Source organism: Drosophila takahashii, chromosome 3L, assembly GCF_030179915.1.
Source record: "Drosophila takahashii strain IR98-3 E-12201 chromosome 3L, DtakHiC1v2, whole genome shotgun sequence".
In the NCBI taxonomy this organism is placed as follows: domain Eukaryota; kingdom Metazoa; phylum Arthropoda; class Insecta; order Diptera; family Drosophilidae; genus Drosophila; species Drosophila takahashii.
This window is the reverse complement of record NC_091680.1, coordinates 17074630-17094508: the sequence shown is the minus strand read 5'-3', so window position 1 is coordinate 17094508 and position 19879 is coordinate 17074630. Positions and strand designations below refer to the sequence as shown.

At 39.2% G+C, this 19879-nt stretch overlaps 5 protein-coding genes across 5 annotated transcripts; 4 read left to right on the top strand and 1 right to left on the bottom strand.

Annotated features, from left to right (window-relative positions):
• Positions 1–1495: 1495 nt before the first annotated feature.
• Gem3 (Gemin 3) lies at positions 1496–5230 on the bottom strand. The gene is made up of 3 exons (XM_070214925.1): positions 4952–5230; positions 2764–4883; positions 1496–2701 (listed from the first exon to the last, which is right to left on the bottom strand). The coding sequence occupies exons 1-3, from the start codon at positions 5139–5141 to the stop codon at positions 1775–1777; spliced, it is 3237 nt and encodes a 1078-aa protein (XP_070071026.1). The 5' UTR covers positions 5142–5230; the 3' UTR covers positions 1496–1774.
• Positions 5231–6003: 773 nt separating this feature from the next.
• LOC108062225 (uncharacterized) lies at positions 6004–6680 on the top strand (the record flags this gene model as incomplete). The annotated part of the gene is made up of 3 exons (XM_017148810.3): positions 6004–6189; positions 6258–6425; positions 6483–6680. Coding segments are annotated over 3 exons (510 nt in total), but the record flags the coding sequence as incomplete, so codon positions are not given.
• An 840-nt stretch (positions 6681–7520) lies between these two features.
• Positions 7521–8277, top strand: LOC108062223 (uncharacterized). The gene is made up of 4 exons (XM_070215434.1): positions 7521–7592; positions 7662–7817; positions 7898–8065; positions 8122–8277. Exons 1-4 carry the CDS (start codon positions 7533–7535, stop codon positions 8275–8277), a joined length of 540 nt encoding a protein of 179 aa, XP_070071535.1. The 5' UTR covers positions 7521–7532.
• Positions 8278–8483: 206 nt separating this feature from the next.
• LOC108062230 (uncharacterized) lies at positions 8484–9332 on the top strand. The gene has a single exon (XM_017148815.3). The coding sequence runs from the start codon at positions 8589–8591 to the stop codon at positions 9240–9242; it is 654 nt and encodes a 217-aa protein (XP_017004304.3). The 5' UTR covers positions 8484–8588; the 3' UTR covers positions 9243–9332.
• A 574-nt stretch (positions 9333–9906) lies between these two features.
• On the top strand, positions 9907–13218 carry S-Lap3 (Sperm-Leucylaminopeptidase 3). The gene is made up of 2 exons (XM_017148813.3): positions 9907–10163; positions 10888–13218. Exon 2 carries the CDS (start codon positions 11214–11216, stop codon positions 12816–12818), a length of 1605 nt encoding a protein of 534 aa, XP_017004302.2. The 5' UTR covers positions 9907–10163; positions 10888–11213; the 3' UTR covers positions 12819–13218.
• The last annotated feature ends 6661 nt before the right edge of the window (positions 13219–19879 follow it).

The following is a 19879-nucleotide window of genomic DNA, read 5'->3' as shown; positions in this document are numbered from 1 at the left end:
ATTTTAATTATTTTGGTGCGGCCCGGTGTGAATGTATCTGTATCTGCAACTTGCCCTGGCCCCTGGAGCGTTCCACTTGACCCCCAGATACAAAATACGAAAAAGCGGCGGCAATTGGCTGTGCCCCCATATATGGACGACGGCGAAACCGCAAAATATTATTGCGCCGAACAAATTTTTAGTTTATTTTGTTGTGGGCCATAAAAATGTTAACATCATTATAAGACTTTAACACCTGCAACAGCTGGCCGAGCATTTTTCGCATCTCGCATTTATCGCTAATCGAATTGAGTTTGCTGCCACTGCGGCAGCGACAAAATGCAGCTCTCCATGTCTCTAGGATCTATAAAATGTTGTCGCTTCCAACTCGCTTTGCATTTGCGATCGGCGGCGCGTTTTCTCACGCTCCTTATTGGATTCGGATCGCAAGGGGGGCCTTCAGAGGTCGGTGGATCGGGGGATTGGGACTGGGATTGGGGCACTGGAGATCGGAGACCACTGAGCAGCAGTCCCATCCAGATGCCGGCTTTTTGCGTGCTCGACCGCAGGGCGAATGTTTTGACTATGCCACCGACGCGGCTGGCCGCCTGTGGACCGTCTCTTTGGCTTAACCCATTAAAAACCACTCCCAAAAAAATAAAAGCAAATATAAATAAATAAAAAAATATATATTTATATATAATACCTTCTTAAATTTCAGCCTGTTATTTAAAATCAGTACTGATACTGCTAGTATACTATCATTTTAGGTAAACATAAAGTTTTCCCCTTATAATATCTTAAAGAGTCTACTTAATATATATCTTAAAGAGTCTACTTAAGATACTACATTTAATGGGTAACCATTTAAAAATGTATTTCAAAAACAAATATTTTAAATTAATTTTAAATTTATATGCAGTTGAAAAACCAAAACTCAACATATACTATAAATAATAATAAATAAACTATAAATTATTATATTAAATATATATTAACTCAATATGAAAATTTTAGTTACTCTAAACTAAAACGTTTTTTGGTTAAGTAAAAAGATAGTTACAATTAATAGTCAATTTCAACTAAAATTTTCTTATCTGTTGCAGTGATTTAAAAATGACTTTCGATGTCCAGTGGACGATTTTCGACAAGTGCTAATTAATGGGTTAACACCTTTTAAGCCAGTTGCAATCAATGCAAAGTGAGCGGCGGCGTGCAACAATGATGCCTGTTGCCCGATGGTCGATGCCGATCCCACTGACTATATGATTTATGTCCCGGCACTCAGTTGGCGCCGCTTCTTTACCTTCATCCGCCTTGCCAAAACCAAGGAAAATGTTTGTTTTCCCATCTCTCAGATAAATTATGGCTTGTGATTAAAGGGCTTTAACTTTCACATTGCGGATTAATTTGTTCGATGCTATTACAGATTGAGTAAACATAAAAACAATTATTTTTGTATATCGTACAAGATAAGTTTAAAGTTTCCAACCTGCAAGAAAATAAGCAAAGTTTTCATGTTTAAATTCATTTATTTTTGGTAACAAAGTCTGCAATTTATTGTTTGCATACAAAACATTCATCGTGCGTTTTCCAAAGTCCATAACATGGTATCAACTATTTTGATATTGAGTATTCAAATGAAAAAAAAAGTTTCAACGGGCTAAGATATAAAGATGTAAAAAGAGAGAGAGACTGATACAGCCTCTTGGAACTGATCCGTATTGTTCGTGAATAAAGTGTTTAGATATATTTATAATGCCTGAGTTTCGACTAGTCTTGCTTCCATAGCAATTTAGTTATAGTTTCGCATGTAGTTGGCCACATGGGATGCAATGAATTGATACTGCATGTTAAAAGTCTGATGCCAAAGAGTTTGGGCATTGTTCGAGACGCTCTGCACGGGTTTGAACTCAGTCACAGTGACCGAATCATCTTCTGACTCCCCATCCGAATCGTCATCTGAGTCCTCCACCGAAGGCTCAACGGCGCTTCGCACTCCCGCAGATCCCAGAGAGCTTGATCCAGCCAAGCTGACGTTGCTTAGAGCTTCCTCCTCCTCTTCCACCTCCTCCTCATCTCCGGATTCATCCTCTTCGTCGGAGGAATCAAATTGATAAGTGTGGTCACTACGAGATTCAACCTCTGAGAGAAGGGATGGTGATTCATCGTTCGATGTGCTTGTTGAATCCGTTTCGTAAACCGAGGTATCAATCCCGGATGAAGCACTCTCGTTGCTCTCGACAAAACCACTCGAGGAATTGTGTTCGTCACTCAAATCGTCCTCATCGTCAATATAGACCTCTTCGCCATCGTCGTAGTCCTCCGATTCGGACTCGCTTTCGGAGCCGTCTTCATTGTCCGCTTGTGGCACAGGTGGAATGTCCATATTATGGGTCACATGAACACTCAGCTTGTTCTGCGTCCCCGGTTTCTGTGATACCAAAGACTCGTGACTGGGACCACGTCCAAGGGACACCAAGTCATCCTTAAGGGACTCCAATACTTGCTTCTTTTGCTCCTTAATATCATCATAGTACAGCTCGAGCACGGTGTCATAGAAATTATCCAGCAAGATGGCCACCTTTGCATTATCCATATTGTATTTCTTGCTATAGTCGTATAGCATTTGCAAAATTCGTTCGCGATTTTTGGCTTTCTTGAGCATAAGATTCAGATTCGTACCAGACAAAAGTGATAAATTGGTGTGTTGCTCAGGTTTCTGTAAGGGAAAATAAAAGGTTTCAGTAACTCATTGAGATTTTCGTTTGACTTTTTACTCACCTTTAGTTTATATTTACGTTTGGCCTTCAAGTTAACATTTTGTTCCGGAAGTGGTTTCTTGTACAGAAGCTGACGACGTTTTATCTTGCTTCTCTTTAGCAGACGCTTCTTCTTAGTCTCCAATCTTTCCCAAATTAGCTCCTCATCACTGGTTGTGTAGAAGGTGTCGTAGGACTTGTCACTGTGATAGCCACATCCCAAGCTATCCGAACTAATGCTGCTGGCATCGTCCACCGTGTTTGATATAACCATATTTTGGATGGTCATCGAGCTGGTCTGTGTGGGAGCAGCCAGGCAGTAGGTCTTGTTGTTAATCGAGTTGACTGGCGGTGCCGGTGGCGTCACAGTTGTGGGCGATGGTTCCTGCGTCAGGGTTGGAGTCAGTTCCGGGGAAAGTATCTCCTCGGGGTTTAGGATATTCTTCGTCTGCAGTTGAGAGCTCGTTCCGTTATCAGGTTGATTCTCCTTGTCGTCTGTTGGCTTAATGCCCTCTTCAATGTAGTTGTCTATATAATATTCATTCACCTTGATTATTGGCGTTTGCGGCATTTCAACTTTTTCTGTTGTTTGCTTCTCAATCTGCGATAAAGCATCTGCAAATAATTTGGATGGACTTATGGTTTTACTAGTATCTTTGCCTTTTACGGATTTTTCCGATCCTTTGGAGCAAGCTTTCTTCAAAATTTCCTCCTCGACTTGTTTTAGATCCTTGATATTGGGACTCTTATTTTTGTGCGAGGTACTTGGTACGTTTTCCAAGTCCAGCTTTTCCTTGTTTGACTTACTTTTTTGATTACTATCTCTAACGTTTTCTAAGGCCTCTGGTATAATTTTGGCAACAACCTGCGATGTCTTCGCATTCGTTTTCAATTCAATAATCTCCTTTACATCACCCTCTTCCTTTTGAAGATTTTCTAAGGCCTTTGGCACTTTTTCTGAAGTAACATCAGATTTATCCAGATCTTTGCCCAATTCCTCCTTGTTGGGATTATCTTTTGGGCGCTTCGCAGGCATTTCATGTAGCGGATTGTCCTCCTTGATGAAATACCCAAAATTGTACTTGTCGAAATCCCAGAAATTGAAATCCTTGGGCATGGGTTCTTTGGGAAACTCCAGAACCGACCAAGCCGTGGCGACCTTTTGGGACATTTGCTTGAATTTCTGGCTCTCCTTTTGGGAGGCAATAAAAGTGATGGCTATGCCTTTTGATCCAAATCTACCAGCTCGGCCAATGCGATGTAGATAGGTCACATGGTCGCTGGGAGGATCGAGATTAATAACCAGATTGGCATGCGGCGAATCCACGCCGCGTGCCATCAAATCGGTGGCCACCAGAGTGCGCATGGTGAAGTTTCTATAGCCCTCGAAGACATTCAAGCGCTCGGATTGTTCCATGGCTCCCGAGATCAGATGGCACTCCACACCGCTGGCTGTCAGGTAGTTCTTGTACGAATCCGCTCGCATTTGCGAGCTGGCAAAGAGGACGGCCTGTTCGTAGGGGAGTTGGTTGAAAATCTGGGATAAAATCTGCAGTTTAAGGCGCATTTCCTCGGCACTATTGTTCTGCGGCGGCAGCTCGTAGACAAACTGACGGATGCCCACAAGCACCGTGGCCCTTTCGGAATTCGAGATCAGCATTGGCTTGTTCATGATCCTGGCCAGACGCTCGTCCAAATCCTGATCGTAGGTGGCACTGCAGGCGATTATCTGACGGTTTTTGGGCAGAACCTCTATGATTTGACTGACTGTGTCCTGCAGGCTCTTCGTCTGATACAACTGATCGGCCTCGTCGAGAACGAGGAGCCCCAGTTTGGAGACATCCAGCACACGATTTTGATAGAGATGCAATAGACGTCCGGGGGTTCCAATGATAATGCGACTCTTCTTGATCCTCCGGCGATCTGTGGCCACATCAGTGCCACCGATAAACGACGAGGGCTTGAAGTCCCTATAGAACTCGCAGAGATAGAAGAACGTATCCTCCACCTGGATGGCCAGCTCTCGAGTTGGGACCACAATCAAGGCATGAGGACGCGACATTCTCTCATGATAGCCCTGCATGGCGGCTATAACGTAGATCAGCGTCTTGCCAGTTCCGCTCTTCGACTGGACCAGCAAATCTGTGGATTGTGGTAGCACCGATTATTGGTAAACCCCCTGGAAATCACGTACTTTCTCTCATATTTACCCATATTACTCAGTGCCATCGGAATGGCAGCCGCCTGAATCTTTGTTGGCGTCACAAAATTGTGGCGCTTCAAGCCCCTCATTAGGTTTCGCGATAGACGCAGTTCCTCGAAGGTCTTCACCTGACCCGGTTCCACATCACTGCTGCGCTGCTCCCCGCGGGACAAGTTGTGCGCCATTTTGCGCTCCATCCTGCGTGATTTTCCTATTTTGCTGGAAATTTCAAAAGGTTTCCGTCGTCTCAAAAAATGTTTTTGCGAATAGTGTGGTCGCAGAGTTACCGGCCGAATAATAACGCGCGTGGAAATAAATACTAAAAGTATAATACTTAAATCTTTTCACACTTTTAGCAAAGATCCACACCAGGTTCGGTGTCCGTGCTAACTTTTGCCAATGCACAACACTAGTTAACAAAACAACTTTTTGAAAATCCACAATGATGGGGGTAATTACTGAAAGAGTTTAGCCCCTAGATCACAAAAACGATTTAATACCATTTTTGTCTCCTCGGGCTTAAATAACTTAGCTGATATGTGAAATAATTAGTATGTAACCCCGTTACATCGTCAACGAAATTAGTATTAAATTAGTAAATTTCTATTCACTTTGGAAATATTATAAAATTATAATTAAAATTGTACAACAATTCGAGACGAGTTCCATTTTAAAGGAGCCACCCAAATAATAACCAAATTTCAATGCCTTATAGAGAATTGAGTCAAAAATAGCTTATAATTTGTAAAGCTTCGCCAGCTAAAGCGGAACCAAAATTCAAAGATAAATGGAATCCATTTTATATTATTTTACGATTAGTTAGATAAAATTACTTTTTGACTTCATGCCGTGAAATTTGGAAGCAATTTAACTAAGTTTATTTATATATAAACTAATTATCTATAGATATGGATGACCCCATGATTAGTAAAACTATTTGGTTTTAGTATCATCCAGGTATTCAAGCTTCCACTATGTCCGAAAATTTGAAAAGATTTTTTCAGGTTGTTGTTATTGTATTATTAATCAATCAGGTGAGTGTTTTCCAATATTCCCTAATTGAAACTACGCATTATTATAACTTCGCAGATCTTGTCAAAGTTTGAATTTACAAATTTAAAGTGCACTTCTTTGGATAAGCAATTTGATGACTTTGAATATTGCTATCTAAAGTCCGTAAATAGGACATACAAGTACATTTCCATCAAAGTAAATTTATTCAAGACTCCTGTGACCAAAGTGAAAGTAAGCCTATGCCGATGATAAGTATATTTACCATACGATATTTCGTTTGATTCTTTTTTTTATTTTAGGTAAACATAGCAATGAAGAAACGCTTTAATGGATACAGACCTTTTTTATTCAATATCACTGTGGATGCCTGCAGATTCCTTTCGAATCCCTCGTCCAACCCGCAAGCTAATTTTTTTTACGGATTCTTGACAACCCACACAAACATAAATCACACCTGCCCCTTTGTTGTAAGAAGACGTTTATGTGTTATGGTTTTTTATATGTTTTTCATAAACTTCTTTTAGACGGATATCATCTTCGAAAAATTAAGCGCCGAATTTATTAACTACAGGCTTTCGAAAGTTTTACCCTTTCCTGAAGGCGACTATCTTCTGGAAACCAACTGGATTGCTTACGATATAAATCGAGCTCTTCTACAGATTTATGGCACTCTATCTTAAGAGAAAGTTAAACATTAAATATTTTCACTATTATTGATAATTTTCAAGTAAAAATTCACGCCTACAAACCGAAACTAGTTTTATAACTTCTTCTTAAAAATACAACTTTAAGCAAACTAACAAGACCATTAACTTAATTAACAACCAAAAGTTCGATTTTATATCTATTTTTTAAGCTGGGCAAAACGGTCAAAACTGGTCTCAGTTAACAGCTGTAACCGGACAAAACATCATCGTTGTCCCAAACTTAAAAAATTAATTTAAAATTCATTTCTGGTGGATTCTAATGATCATTAGCTCGTTTCTTTTGTCAAACAATCTACCAGAATAAGTTATAAATTTCGGTTTTTAGGCGTGTATGTTTAACGAAGCCATTTATGCCAAAGCTTTTGAATTTTTTTGAACTTTCTAGCTTTGACGCGGTGTAGCTTCTAAACTAATGACTGGAACTCAATGTATACAAGAAAGTTAAAGGACATTTTGTTACATGTAAAATGAGTCTAAGATGACCAAAATCGGTTTACCAGAACAAAAGATAGAAAATAAAAAAAGGCCAAAAACGTTTTTTACACTGTTCTTTAGCAGAAAATTAAGGTTGTCTTCAATTAGGGTGACGTCGAATTTTTTTGTAAACGTGTAATTTCTTAAGCTTCGCCAGCTAAAGCGGAACCAAAATTCAAAGATAAATGTAATCGATTTTATATTATTTAACGATTAGTTAGCTAAAATAACTTTTTGGCTAAATGCCGTGAAATAACTACATTTGGAAGCAATTTAACAACTATATGAACTAATTATAATTACATGTATAGTTAATTATCTATATTTATGGATGAATCCATGAACAGTAAAACTGTGTGGTTTTAGTACCATCTAGGCGTGCAAGCTTCCATTATGTCTGAAAATTTACAACAATTTCTTCAGCTTATTGTCATTTTATTATTAATCAATCAGGTGAGTGCTTTCCAATATTGCCTAATCGAAACTACGCATTATTTTTAACTCTTTTTTGTAACTTCGCAGAACTTTTCGAAGTTTGAATTTACGAATGTAAAGTGCAATTCCTTGGATAAGCAATTCGATGACTTTGAATATTGCTACCTAAAATCCGTGAATCGGACATACAAATACGTATCCATTAAAGTTAATTTATTCAAGACTCCCGTGACCAAAGTGAAAGTAAGCCTATGCCAATGCTGAGTATATCTACCATTTGATTTTTTGTTTGGTTTTTATATTAATCTATTTTGTAATTTAAGGTAAACATAGCAATGAAAAAACGCTTTAATGGATACAGACCCTTTTTATTCAATATCACTGTGGATGCCTGCAGATTCCTTTCGGATCCCTCGTCCAACCCGCAAGCTAATTATTTTTACGGATTCTTGACAACCCACACAAACATAAATCACACCTGCCCCTTTGTTGTAAGAAGACGGTTATGTTTTATGGTTTTTAGATGTTTTTCATTAGCTTCTTTTAGACGGATATCATCTTCGAAAAATTGAGCGCCGAATTTATTAACTACAGGGTTTCGAAAATTTTACCCTTTCCTGAAGGCGACTATCTTCTGGAAACCAACTGGATTGCTTACGATATAAATCGAGCTACAGCAAAGTTTTATGGCACTCTATCTTAAGAGAAAGTTTAACATTAAAGATTTCAATTAAAATCGATAAATATCAAGAAATAAAGTACAAACTTAATATTGTGATGAAGCAATTAAATAGATTTTTAAATAAGCCTGAAATAATGTTTGGTAATTAGTTTTTAAATGGACAAATATTTTTAGATTAAGAATATTTACAGGATCTGTTTTCAGACCTTTAGACACTTTTGTTTTTTCGTTCCAAACCACAATGTCAGAGCATTTGTACCCCCTTTATTAACTGATAACAAATTTATCTTTGCTTTAGAAAATTTTTTCTTCCAACTCCAAATTCCAAAAACATGTTCAAAGCCAAGATACGTGACATCGGATACTTTGTGCTGCTGACATCACTGCACTTGTGCTCAGATCTTCAGCCCGTTGTCGAGGCACATGCCAATATCAAAACGGTTTATCCCTCAGTGGACCGTAACCTAACGCTCCAACTGGGCTATATCTACAATCACTGGATGTTTGTGAAAGCGTTGATGTATTCCCTGCTGGTTATGATCGGACTGTGGTACATTCGACATTTACAAAGTACCGAGCGGCAGGAATCGGAGGAAAAAAAGGGCATCCTGAAGGTATCGGAACCAAAAACAGCCGCCGAGGTTAAAAATAATTGGATAGCCAGAAATAAACAAGATTCTGCAACGCGATTGACCCCCTTTTCGTGGAATAAATTCAGTCTATTTGCGCTGCCCTGGATATTGACTTTTGTGGCCAGCGGATTGATCAACTATATCCGACTATATATGGTGATTCAGCATTTCTGCATTTCGAACTGGAGGGCCACTCAACTTTATGGACAACTGCAGGTGCTCTTTTGGCGCCGCCTTTTGGCAGTGGCTTCGGTACCCTATTGGCCGCAAATAATTGGGGGAGGAGTATCCTTGGAGGAGACTTCCAACCTGCCCGGAAATGTCATCAACATTGAAACACATCTGTTGGACTGAACGTGGAACTTTTGATAAACCTTTTGTAATTTTGTTGGAAGCCTAAATTATAGAATTAGAAAAAATTAAAATTATATATTTGATTTATTATTTTTATATTTTCCAAATGCACACTTGAACTTATGGCTGGTTAGATTTAATTTGTCAACAATATTTTTATTGTTCATTCTTCGTTTTGTTTTGCCTGCGACAATAAACGACATTTGCTATCAACAGAAGAGTAAACTTTTCCATAAACTTTACTGCACCGCTTGCCATTTTATTGTTGGGAAAAACTTTTCCACCACGTGGGAAATATGCGGCAATCAGTTTTTCTTGCTCACTTTTATTCAGTGTGAATAAAAGTGAAAAAGAGTTAATAACTACGCAAGTGTAACCAGTAGGAAGGGGTCGTTTAAATGACAATAAATTCGGAGATCTTAATATTCCCAACATTTTAGGAACGCTGAAAATGTTAAAATCTGGTTTTGGATTTAATGATAATAAAATGATTCCAAGAGCTTCGTGCTTTGATTACATCAACCTTTTATGAGGGATTTAAACAAATATTTGAATTTGTGTGGACATCATAGATTGTAATAATTTGTAATAATAATTAATAATTATAAAAGAAATCCCGATATCATCGACATGACAGTCAATCGATCCAAGTTCACTTTAAAACGAGAATTCCCCATGAATATTTCAAAATTTTACCCGAATAAACATTTTAAGTAAATTGTATTTGTGCCGAACGTTAATCGCGCTTTGGACACTCAAAATATCGAGCTGTGTCATCGGCAGGATCAGCAGGAGATTTGTCGGCCAGCAGACAGGGATACACGACACTTCCAAGGATCGCTTCTTGAGTTCTCCATTGGCAACGCACACGATTCGGAGCAGTTTTCGATTCCCCTTTCGGTCCACTGTTTTGACTTGCTGGTAAGATATCGAATTTAAAAGTAAACGTGGTCGAAGCAAACAGATTGTTAGGTTACGAATTTCACTGTGCAACTTTTTTAGGTAGTTTAACTGCAGTTAGGAATTCAAAATCTAAAGTACTAGCCCACATTTAGATATTATAGCGATGAAAATATTTCAAGTAAATAATGGCTATATTTTAAGGGCCAATTGCCCTTTTTTTAATCTTCGGGATGTAATGTAATATTTATTTTTAATTAAAAAAAATGGTTTTATACGTATATTTTTCCTATGAAGTAAGTGCTGTCTTACGCTACATGATCCAAGCAGGATCTAAGCTAGAGCAACCCGAAATAGGGATTGACTCGTTTCGATGGGTACATTTAGGTTTGAAATCCAAAGTGCGGTTACATTTTAAATTTATTTATTTTAAGTGCAAAAATTGCAGTAATAAATAGGATTGGATTAACTATAATGTGCACGTTTAGTAGGCAATGAATGCATATTTGGTAGAAATTTAAATGTATGTTAACTACTATATTATATTTTAAAAAATATTTATACATTTCTTTAAAAATAAACAAGTTTTTGGTTTAATATTGATCAGAATAGCGCAAAAAATATTAGCAGGTCTATTCTGCGTTTTTTATTATTAATAATTATAAATTTAATCGTATTATTTATCTAACACTTCCCAGTTTGAAATTCCGATTTGTAACCGATCTAGTAATCTGTCTCTTTACAGTTCATAACAAATTGTTCGGGTTGATTTAGTCTTTCGGTTTTTAACAAGGAAAGCAGACTCCGCATTTCTTTTGTTTTATTTTTTACTACACATTTTGAGTTGGTATACCAATACATTTTTGAACATTTTATTTTTTGGACACTTGACAAAACTTCTGAACGTAGTGACTCCAAATTCTTTAGAGACCCCAACATACACACACATCCTAAAGAGAGAGTTGGCCGTAAATCGTGAAACGAAAAGCAGTTGTCAAAATTGTGCAGATACTAATCGCGCGTATACATAGTATAGTATAGTATATCTGGTACTATATACCTCTAAAAACTATGCGTGGACAACTGTTGCTGAAGGGACCGGCATTGGCGAGGAGTTTGAGCCGAGTTCGAGTGCCGACGTGTCAAATAGGATCGGTTCGCCATGTGACCGCCGGTTGTGGAGCAGGAGATGCCGTCAAGGGTGGCAAGGGAATCGTCCTGGGACTCTACGAAAAGGAATCGGGCAAGGGTCCGCGACTAACGCCGGCGGGCGAGAAGTTCGACGATCGCGTTCAGGGCAAACTATCCGAATTGGTCTGTGAGACCAAGTTAACTGGGCGACTGGGTCGCGGCAAGGTCTTCAACAATGTGGACAACGACTTTCGGTCGATTTGCGTGGTCGGCGTTGGCCTCGAAGGCATTGCCTTCAATGAACTGGAGATGCTCGATGAGGGAATGGAAAATGTCCGCATTGCCGCTGGAATTGGTGCAAGATCTCTGCAGAGTATAGGCTGCTCTGAAGTCCATGTGGACAATATGGACTATGCGGAGCAGGCTGCCGAGGGAGCCGCCCTGGCCATTTGGCGTTACGAGGAGAATCTGGCGAAGAAATACCGCAGCACTATACCAAAACTAGAGCTGCACGGTTCACCGGATGTAGAGTCCTGGACGAGGGGTTTGTTCAAGGCGGAGGCACAGAATTTGGCGAGGAGAATCTGCGATGCGCCCGCGAATTGTATGACCCCAACTATTGTGGCCCAAGCGGCGGTGGATGCCCTCTGCCCCTGCGGCATCACTGTGGAGGTTCGAACCATGGAGTGGATTGAACAGCAGCATTTGAACTCATTCCTAATGATCGCCAAGGGCAGTTGTGAGCCACCCGTCCTCCTGGAGGTCGCCTATTGCGGCACTGCGCCCGAGGACAAGCCCATTCTGCTGGTGGGCCAAGGGATTACCTTCAATTCGGGTGGCATCAATCTGCGTCCCTGCAAGGGAATGGACGAGTTTCGCGGAGATCTCACCGGTGCCGCCTCCATTTTGGCCGCCATGCGGGCAGCTGCTGCTCTATCTTTGCCCATTAATATCACGGCTGTCATACCACTTTGCGAAAATTTGCCCTCTGGAATGTCCTGCAAGCCGGGCGATGTGGTCACCCTGCTGAATTCAAAATCCCTGGCCGTGCGTAATATTAGCCGAACTGGAGTGGTGGTCATTTCGGATCCAATGCTCTATGGACAGATCACCTACAAACCTCGACTCGTCGTGGATGTCGGTTCAATGTGCAAGGGCGTCAAGAAGGCGGTGGGCGGTGGAGCCACGGGCATCTGGTCGAATTCGCACTACATCTGGAAACAGTTCCAGAGGGCCGGTTCCCTGACCGGCGATCGTTTGTGGCGCTTCCCCCTGTGGCGCTACTACAAGGATCGTGTGGCCGAGCATTTGAGCTTTGATCTCTTAAACGACGGCGAGGGTTATGCCTCGTCCTGTCTGGCTGCCGCTGTTCTCCACGAACTGGTGCCCTGCAGCGATTGGGCCCATTTGGACACCTATGGCACTGGATTGCTAAGCACCTATGGACTAATACCCTATCTCACAGCTGGACGGATGACTGGCAGGCCCACAAGGACTCTGGTGCAGTTCCTCTACCAAATCGCCTGCCCCGAACAGCCCAAATAAGTTCTAATTTTCGATGTCGGGATGACTACGATTACGTTTTGGTTCTGGTTCTTTGACAGGCGACTCTGGACGCCCCGGGAATTGAATATTTGGCTTCAAATGTGTATATATACATATATAGATGTGAGATGACAATGGTGATGATAGTGTGTTCACCCAACGTTTTTAGCTTCTGACCGACGTCCCAGGACTAAGGGATACCAGACCTTGTTCAATGTTTGTATTTAATGTTTATGACTCGGCCGCATCCCGGGGCTGAGTTGGCTGGCAGAGAGTGTCTCGAGTCCAAGAATATCTAAATTGCCACAGATAAATCATTGTACTATAATCATTCATAATTATTTTTGGCTATCGACCAGATGTAATAAATTGTAGGGTCATTAAAGAAATCAAAAAAGAATTTTAAATGGGTGTGGGTTATTAAGTCTGCGGACCTTTAAAAGGAAGGAAAAATATATCGGTAAAAATCTAAAATATATCAGCGATTAAATTAAAATAAATTAAATTTATTGGTGCTAGGAACAAATTACCCACAAAAAAAAAAAGATTTCAAATTCAAATCTATGTTTTAAACAGTTAAATTAACCATCATAAGATTTTTATTTTTTAAATTGATGAAAACGGCAATGGATGAAAAACATAGCAAAATATATTTAAATTCTTTAAAGATTAAAAACTCACTGTATTTATTTCACTGACTCAACTTTTTCATCTCCATCAACTCTTTTTCTTTAAGCCTCATCGATTGCTTTAATCCAGATTTTCCCAAAGTGGCTTTAACTGCTATTCATGCCACCTATTACCCACAGCTTTGACCAATTTTATGCGTTTCTGGGTGGCAAAAATACCCACTAAACTGCAGTCCAAGGTCCTCAGACTGGGCAACGTCAAAGTCAGACAAACACAAAGAACTGAACTGAACGACGGACCAGCCGAATTCCACCCACTCTGCAAACTAATTCGACTTTTGGCATATCAATGAGGCGACCAACTGAGGGATGAGGTCGATGGTGATGTCTGCAGAACAGGAGTGACAGGATATCCAAGAGTTTATGGCAAAGTTTTTAGCACGTTATTGATGTCCAGCTCAGCTTGGCTAAATTTCAAACTTTGCCGGCACACAAGACGTGCCATTTTGGCCCGGGACAATTGAAAGTCTCCCACCATTGCCGTCTATTTGTCGACTAATTCAATTGGTCGATGTAAAAACGCTTTAGATTAATACTCAAGAATGGTGAGATTGCAAAAAAAAAACTAGGATCACATGCATTTTGAAACAATTTCTCGCAGAAGTTGCCTGCAGTTGACACCACATCATTTATCATTATCCGCAGTTTCAATTGAGGTTTCGACTTCGATTTTTTCTTTGTCGACAAACTACTAATTGAGTTCACTGGTAATAAGTGAGTGAATGTGCAAGGCAGCTAATCTGTCAATGTCAATATTATATATGCCCCATGTTTGGCCTTAAAAATATTTTGCAAACATATTTCACCGACCAGCGGAAATTTGTGGCCATGCACTGGAAAAATGTCAATGTTTATGGATAAATAAATTGGTTATATGAAAATGCAAAAAAAAAATTAACGTAACTTTATTGTAAAAAATATTTAAATTTTATAATTCGAAAATTAAATTTTGGTTTATTTTTACTATTAATGTATGATATTTTAAATTTTTAAAGTAATTTTTTGGGCAGTGATTTCTTTTGTTAAAAACATGCAACGAATTTCTTTACGGTCCCTGCACAAAATCAGCGCTTTGAATAATTATTCCAGAAGCTTCTTATACGGCAGTGTAGCGCTCATTCACCGCCCTGTCAACTTTGGTAATGATAAAGTGTTATATTATGAGCCTGGCAACCCTCTTGTATGGAAATCGTGCAAAACTGCTGACAGCAAAGTGCCCCAAAAAAGGGGGAGGGCTGCAAAATGAGGAAAAATAGGGAGCTGGGGGCCGACAACCTGTTCTGTGTGAGAGAGGTGTAAAAACTTTTATGGCTTAATTTTGCACTGCTCTCCGTCTTTTTTTGGCAGTGTTGTCAGCAAGTTTGGTAGCCTGCCAACTGAGCTTCCGCTTTTCCGGGCTTGAAACTATTAAAGTGTCACGTGGTTGAAAATAGTTGCCGCACATTTGGTTGGATTAATTTTCGGGGCTCAGGTAATTAAAGGTAAAAGACAGTTTGTCACTTTAATATGATCTGTTAAAAGCACATCAGAATTTTAAACTTATGTTTAGGTTGAAGACTACGAACTTTTACTAATTGAATGAAAAGTAAGAACTTTCTTTGCAATGACTTAATTCTTATTTCATGTATAAAGAAAATCAAGTGATTGATTTATCGTAAAATCCGTTTAAGCCTCAGATAATTAAAGGGCAACTGACCGACAGTCCGGCCTTTGGCCGCCATTTGGATGTCACGGCGATATGATCAACCTCTGTCCATCTCTCAGCCATCTTAATTTCCCCCATCCGCCTCTGTGCATTGTTATTTATGACGGCCATTGGCAGGAAACGAATATGCGTGCTCGGACGTCAACGTGTCACAGTCAGCAAAAGCAAAAGGGCGGCCAAGGTGGCCCCAATGCATTGGCATGCAATGCCATTTGGCTGGACGAGTTGGCCGTCAGACAAATCGTTTCGACCGTGTCTGCAGACCACCCACCCTCCGGCCCAACCAATCGAAGCACCACCCACATTTTGATGGATGCAGTTGGCCCGTTGTGATAGGTGGCTGTCAGAAAGGTCAGCTGGCGAACTGCGATGCTGTCGATAAGGTTGCAAGGTTGAAGGCCATAAAAAAGGAGGATGTAGGACATTGCGTACGTGTTCCGTAAATGGAAAGTCAAATAGCTTTATTGAAGTAAGCTATTAAATTTAAATGATTGGTGCATGATAGCAATTCTTTTAAAAAGTTAAATCATTATTAAGTTCATACATTTTTGCCTTTTGTTTGAATGTATATTTATCATGAAATTGTTTAAATAAAATCTCTTTAAAGAATTTTACATTTTTATGGTTTATAACTTTTAATCCCTTTAATCGCTTAGGAAACAATTTAAGTGCAACTGAGAGGCAACTAAAAATTCTTACGTTAAGGGCAATTCTGTGGCTAGTGCTGTGGTACAGTCAGTGCCAAAAATAAGCAACCATAACAAGTCCATTTAAAGGGCATATTAAGCACACCGGTTGTACTGCGTGTTCTGTGTGGACCATGCGTAATGCCCATAAATGTTGTGGTCAGTGTAGCTCCGCCCGCACTTCCGACATCCCTTTCGCCTACAAAACCGCAGAATAGCCGAGCGACGGAATGAAGTCGCTTTTAATTAATGCCACAGCATATTCAGGGTGCATAATTTTGTGTTTACCTCTCATCCCCCCGAATAAGGGAGCCAAACAACCGCCCACAAAGGGCGATGCTAAATTAAAATTTTCCCCCATTTTCCATTCAATTTCGGGATGCCGTTTTAGCTGCCATTTATGAACAGGTTAGTGCATCAAATGTGTTTTGCTTATATCAGTCCTTGAAAATGTTTTTTTCACCAACTACAAATTTTCAGCAAATGCTCTTTTAATTTAATTGCTCTTGATCCAGTTGTTTGTATTTAATTACTTTCATTCAATTCCGGCTGCATTTTATTTTATTTTATTTTTTCATGCCACAAAAATGAGTGTAAACAATCTGCAAACAATTTAATTAAAATAATTTTGGTAATGAGATAAAGTATTTGGGAAGGAGAAATATTTTTAACACGTTCTGTGTAAAATGAAAAATTGTTTTTTATTTAAGGTTTAGGAAAAATATTTTCCTTTCGGGGAATAACAATATTTACCACAATTTTTTGAGCATATTACATTACGTCAATCTCAAGTACATTCCAATTCATAGCATACATTTCGGCGACGACTTTTGCTCGAGGAAAAATTGACAAGTAGAGCTGTCAGTGAAAATCCACTTAAAATGACTGCCAACTGTCAAAGTGTCACCTGTTCGAGCCTAGCGGGTAAAAAGGCGTAGCCAGCAATCCGTGAAAACCGTGAAAATGGAGCAACAATCGAGAAAATGCCTGAGATAGAACGCAATTGTCACTTCTTTTTTTTCTTTACTATTTTCACATTTCTTTTTTTCGGCCACTTCTTGATTTTTTGCTTTTTGTTACTGCTGCCTTTGTGCTGAATTTTCGCGCACAATTGAGAATTTATAAAAAGCGGATGTTGTGTTTTCCGGCGGAAAAAACTTGGCTGCATCCATGGCAAAGAAAGTTGGAATAAAAAAAAAGAAAATAAAAAAAATCATTCGCGTTCACCGGAAACGAGGCAAACTTGATTCAATTCACAGACGTAAATGAAAAACAGAACGACGGCGACGGAGGCCAAAAGTCAAGGCAACAACACTGGCTCCCTGGTAATCAAAGCGCAATGAAAAGCCGGCTCAAATGCATTTGGGCCAAGGGTAAAACGGAGCCAAGGGAGGAATGAAAACGGACATTAAAGAAAATAAATGCTGGAAAACAAATTTGTTTTTTTTCCATTTAAGTGGCAAAGAATTTAAAGGTCTTAAGCTAATTTTAATTTGTGAGTACATTATTTACAAAATATTTAAACAAGCTTTTGCTTTTACTTAAATTATCTTTGGTTAATAGTAACAAAATCCTAAGCCATTTCAATTAACTATTGGGTCATGTCCTTTCACATTTGCATAACAAAAATGTGCTATGACATATGATAAAATCCATGGCAATGCAAAATATTTAATGCAAACTGGCTTCTAACACAACGTCATTCAAATATTCCGCCGCAATTTATTGGTTTTCCATTTAAATACAAAAAGGTCAACATTTCAGGAATAAATATTTCGCCACAATTTCCCGCCAACTTACACACACACACATCCTCTGCCCATCGAAATTGTATGAAAATCTAGTCTTTGGTAGGATGAAATTAAATTTTCAATTATGCGCAATGGATTATGTAATTCTGTGCCAAACACTGATTGCATTTAATATTGTATTTTAATGGTGTGCAGCATTTTCATTTTGTTTTCTATTTTTGCTTGATTTATTTGACGTGGCACCCGCAAAATCCCATTTGTTTTTCCTGCGTCAGTTTTTGTGTCCGGCTCATTTGGAAAATACGTTCTTTTAATATTATTTTTTTGCACAGCAAATTGATATTTTGACATAGCGAATGGGAGAAAAACAGAAATTTGTCAGCCCGGGACATAATTGGATTTGATAAAGCCCATAATGAGGCTCACTGCAGCAATCCCATCGGATCGATAAATAAACAAAAAAGAAATATTCACGCTTGAGTATGTTTTTTGGTGTAGCAAGCAAAACACGAGGCTTAACACGTTGATAAGCCGGTTTCTTATCCGCCGGAAGACCCAAATCAAAAACACCGACAACTTGATCCCATTTGCCCAAGTAAAATATATCCCGAAAAAAAAGGAAAAAGGAGGAAAAAAGCAAAAGGCATCTAAGCGCACACATTGGCTATCAAAATATCCTTTGCTCAAAGTCCTTTGGCAATCCAATTGAATTATGTTGCCAAGCATTGTGAGCCTGTCCGAAGGCTGTCGGCCAAGTGAGCCAGGTAGGAGCCAGGTTTTTCTCGTTTTTTCCTTTTAACATATTTCCTCCCCAACATTATTGTTAAATATTCAATATTTTCCTGCCTCAACTTTATCAATAAATCAGTTTAATTAGGCGATACCATAGAGTTTCTTAATGAATTTTCAATCCAAAATGGGGCCATCAAGACTTCTCTTTCTCTCTCACCGATTTTACTCTTTGGGCAAACTGTTATACGGATTGAACACATTTGGACCATTATAGCCAGCCTCCTTTTTCGATGTTACTTGCGTAAAATTTTATGGCCATTTTTGGGCCTTTACGGACCTGCCAAGTGACTTGCCAAAAGAATATTTTTGTTTTTATTCCTTCTGTGCAAAGGAATGCCAAAGGAAAATTAAAATTGATTTTACACGGTTGAATGCACAGGAGCGTGGGTTTCGGGTTGACTTTAAAAGTTATTTGCTAAAGCAGTCAAGCTCTTATGTTCAAAAAAAATAGTTTAGTAGCTAGGAATTTGTACTATCTAATCTATTAAAGCTTCTTTTTATAAATGAACCAAAAAATCTTAATTCCGCCATTCAAAAAGCACAATTGGTCGTATCGTTAAAAGTATCGCAGTTATAATATGCTGCTTAAAGTTTCTATTGTCAAACCAAAATAACCAAACATTTAGCCATTATCTGTGCAAATAAATAGTAATCATTGGCGGGCTTTGCTTCCCAACTTTTCGTTTGCATAAGTTTCGGCAAATGTTGGCCATCAACTTTAAGACAGACAAAAGTCCCGCAAGATAAGCCAAAAATCTGCAGTGCATACATTTGCCAAAATAAAAAAGAAGAAAAAAAACGAACAAACACTCGAATAATGAAGGAAGAATGAAAAGAAACTTTGGCAGAGACACTCGCTCACACTCGGAGTCATGGAACAGAAATTTCTATTTAATAACGCCAAAAGAGAAATTACACTGCAGCATTTCGGTGTCGAGAAGGATGTGCATGTGAGTGAGTGTGACTGGCTTTCTCCTTTCTCCCCGAGTGAGTGAGTGTGTGTTTGTGGAGTTTCTGTGGGCATTGTATCACTACTGCATTAATTTATGTACGAAATGGCATGGCAATGGCATTACACTGCGATGCACAGCACGTACCGAATAAAACGATCTCTACGGAGCTGAATCTGCGGCCAAAAGTCAGACAGGCAAAAGGCTCAGACCAGCACACCAGCTCGCAGCAAGATGCAAAACCAGTCGAAACCGGAAACGGAAGTTACGGATGGGGCAAAAACAATGTGGCTTATAAAGGGGCACTGGTAAAAACAATAGAGTGCGTTCAAAAAAATATAAACCAAAAAAAGAATATATTTAACAAATTGTTACTAAAATTATGGTTAGAAATTATGATTTCCTACATTTTATAATTTATTAGATGGTTAGGTTTGAACGTATTAAATATTTTTTTATCACTCTCTAATTTTACATGTGTAAATATA

Excerpts from the sequence above, each read along its gene's own strand:
- S-Lap3 (XM_017148813.3), top strand. The coding sequence starts at position 11,214 with ATGCGTGGACAACTGTTGCTGAAGGGACCGGCATTGGCGAGGAGTTTG.
- Gem3 (XM_070214925.1), bottom strand. The coding sequence starts at position 5,141 with ATGGAGCGCAAAATGGCGCACAACTTGTCCCGCGGGGAGCAGCGCAGC. Across the intron at positions 4,884-4,951 it reads GATGGCACTGAGTAATATGG|ATTTGCTGGTCCAGTCGAAG; the intron begins GTAAATATGAGA and ends CACAATCCACAG. Across the intron at positions 2,702-2,763 it reads AACGTAAATATAAACTAAAG|AAACCTGAGCAACACACCAA; the intron begins GTGAGTAAAAAG and ends TTTCCCTTACAG.
- LOC108062223 (XM_070215434.1), top strand. The coding sequence starts at position 7,533 with ATGTCTGAAAATTTACAACAATTTCTTCAGCTTATTGTCATTTTATTA. Across the intron at positions 7,593-7,661 it reads TTTTATTATTAATCAATCAG|AACTTTTCGAAGTTTGAATT; the intron begins GTGAGTGCTTTC and ends GTAACTTCGCAG. Across the intron at positions 8,066-8,121 it reads ATCACACCTGCCCCTTTGTT|ACGGATATCATCTTCGAAAA; the intron begins GTAAGAAGACGG and ends AGCTTCTTTTAG.
- LOC108062230 (XM_017148815.3), top strand. The coding sequence starts at position 8,589 with ATGTTCAAAGCCAAGATACGTGACATCGGATACTTTGTGCTGCTGACA.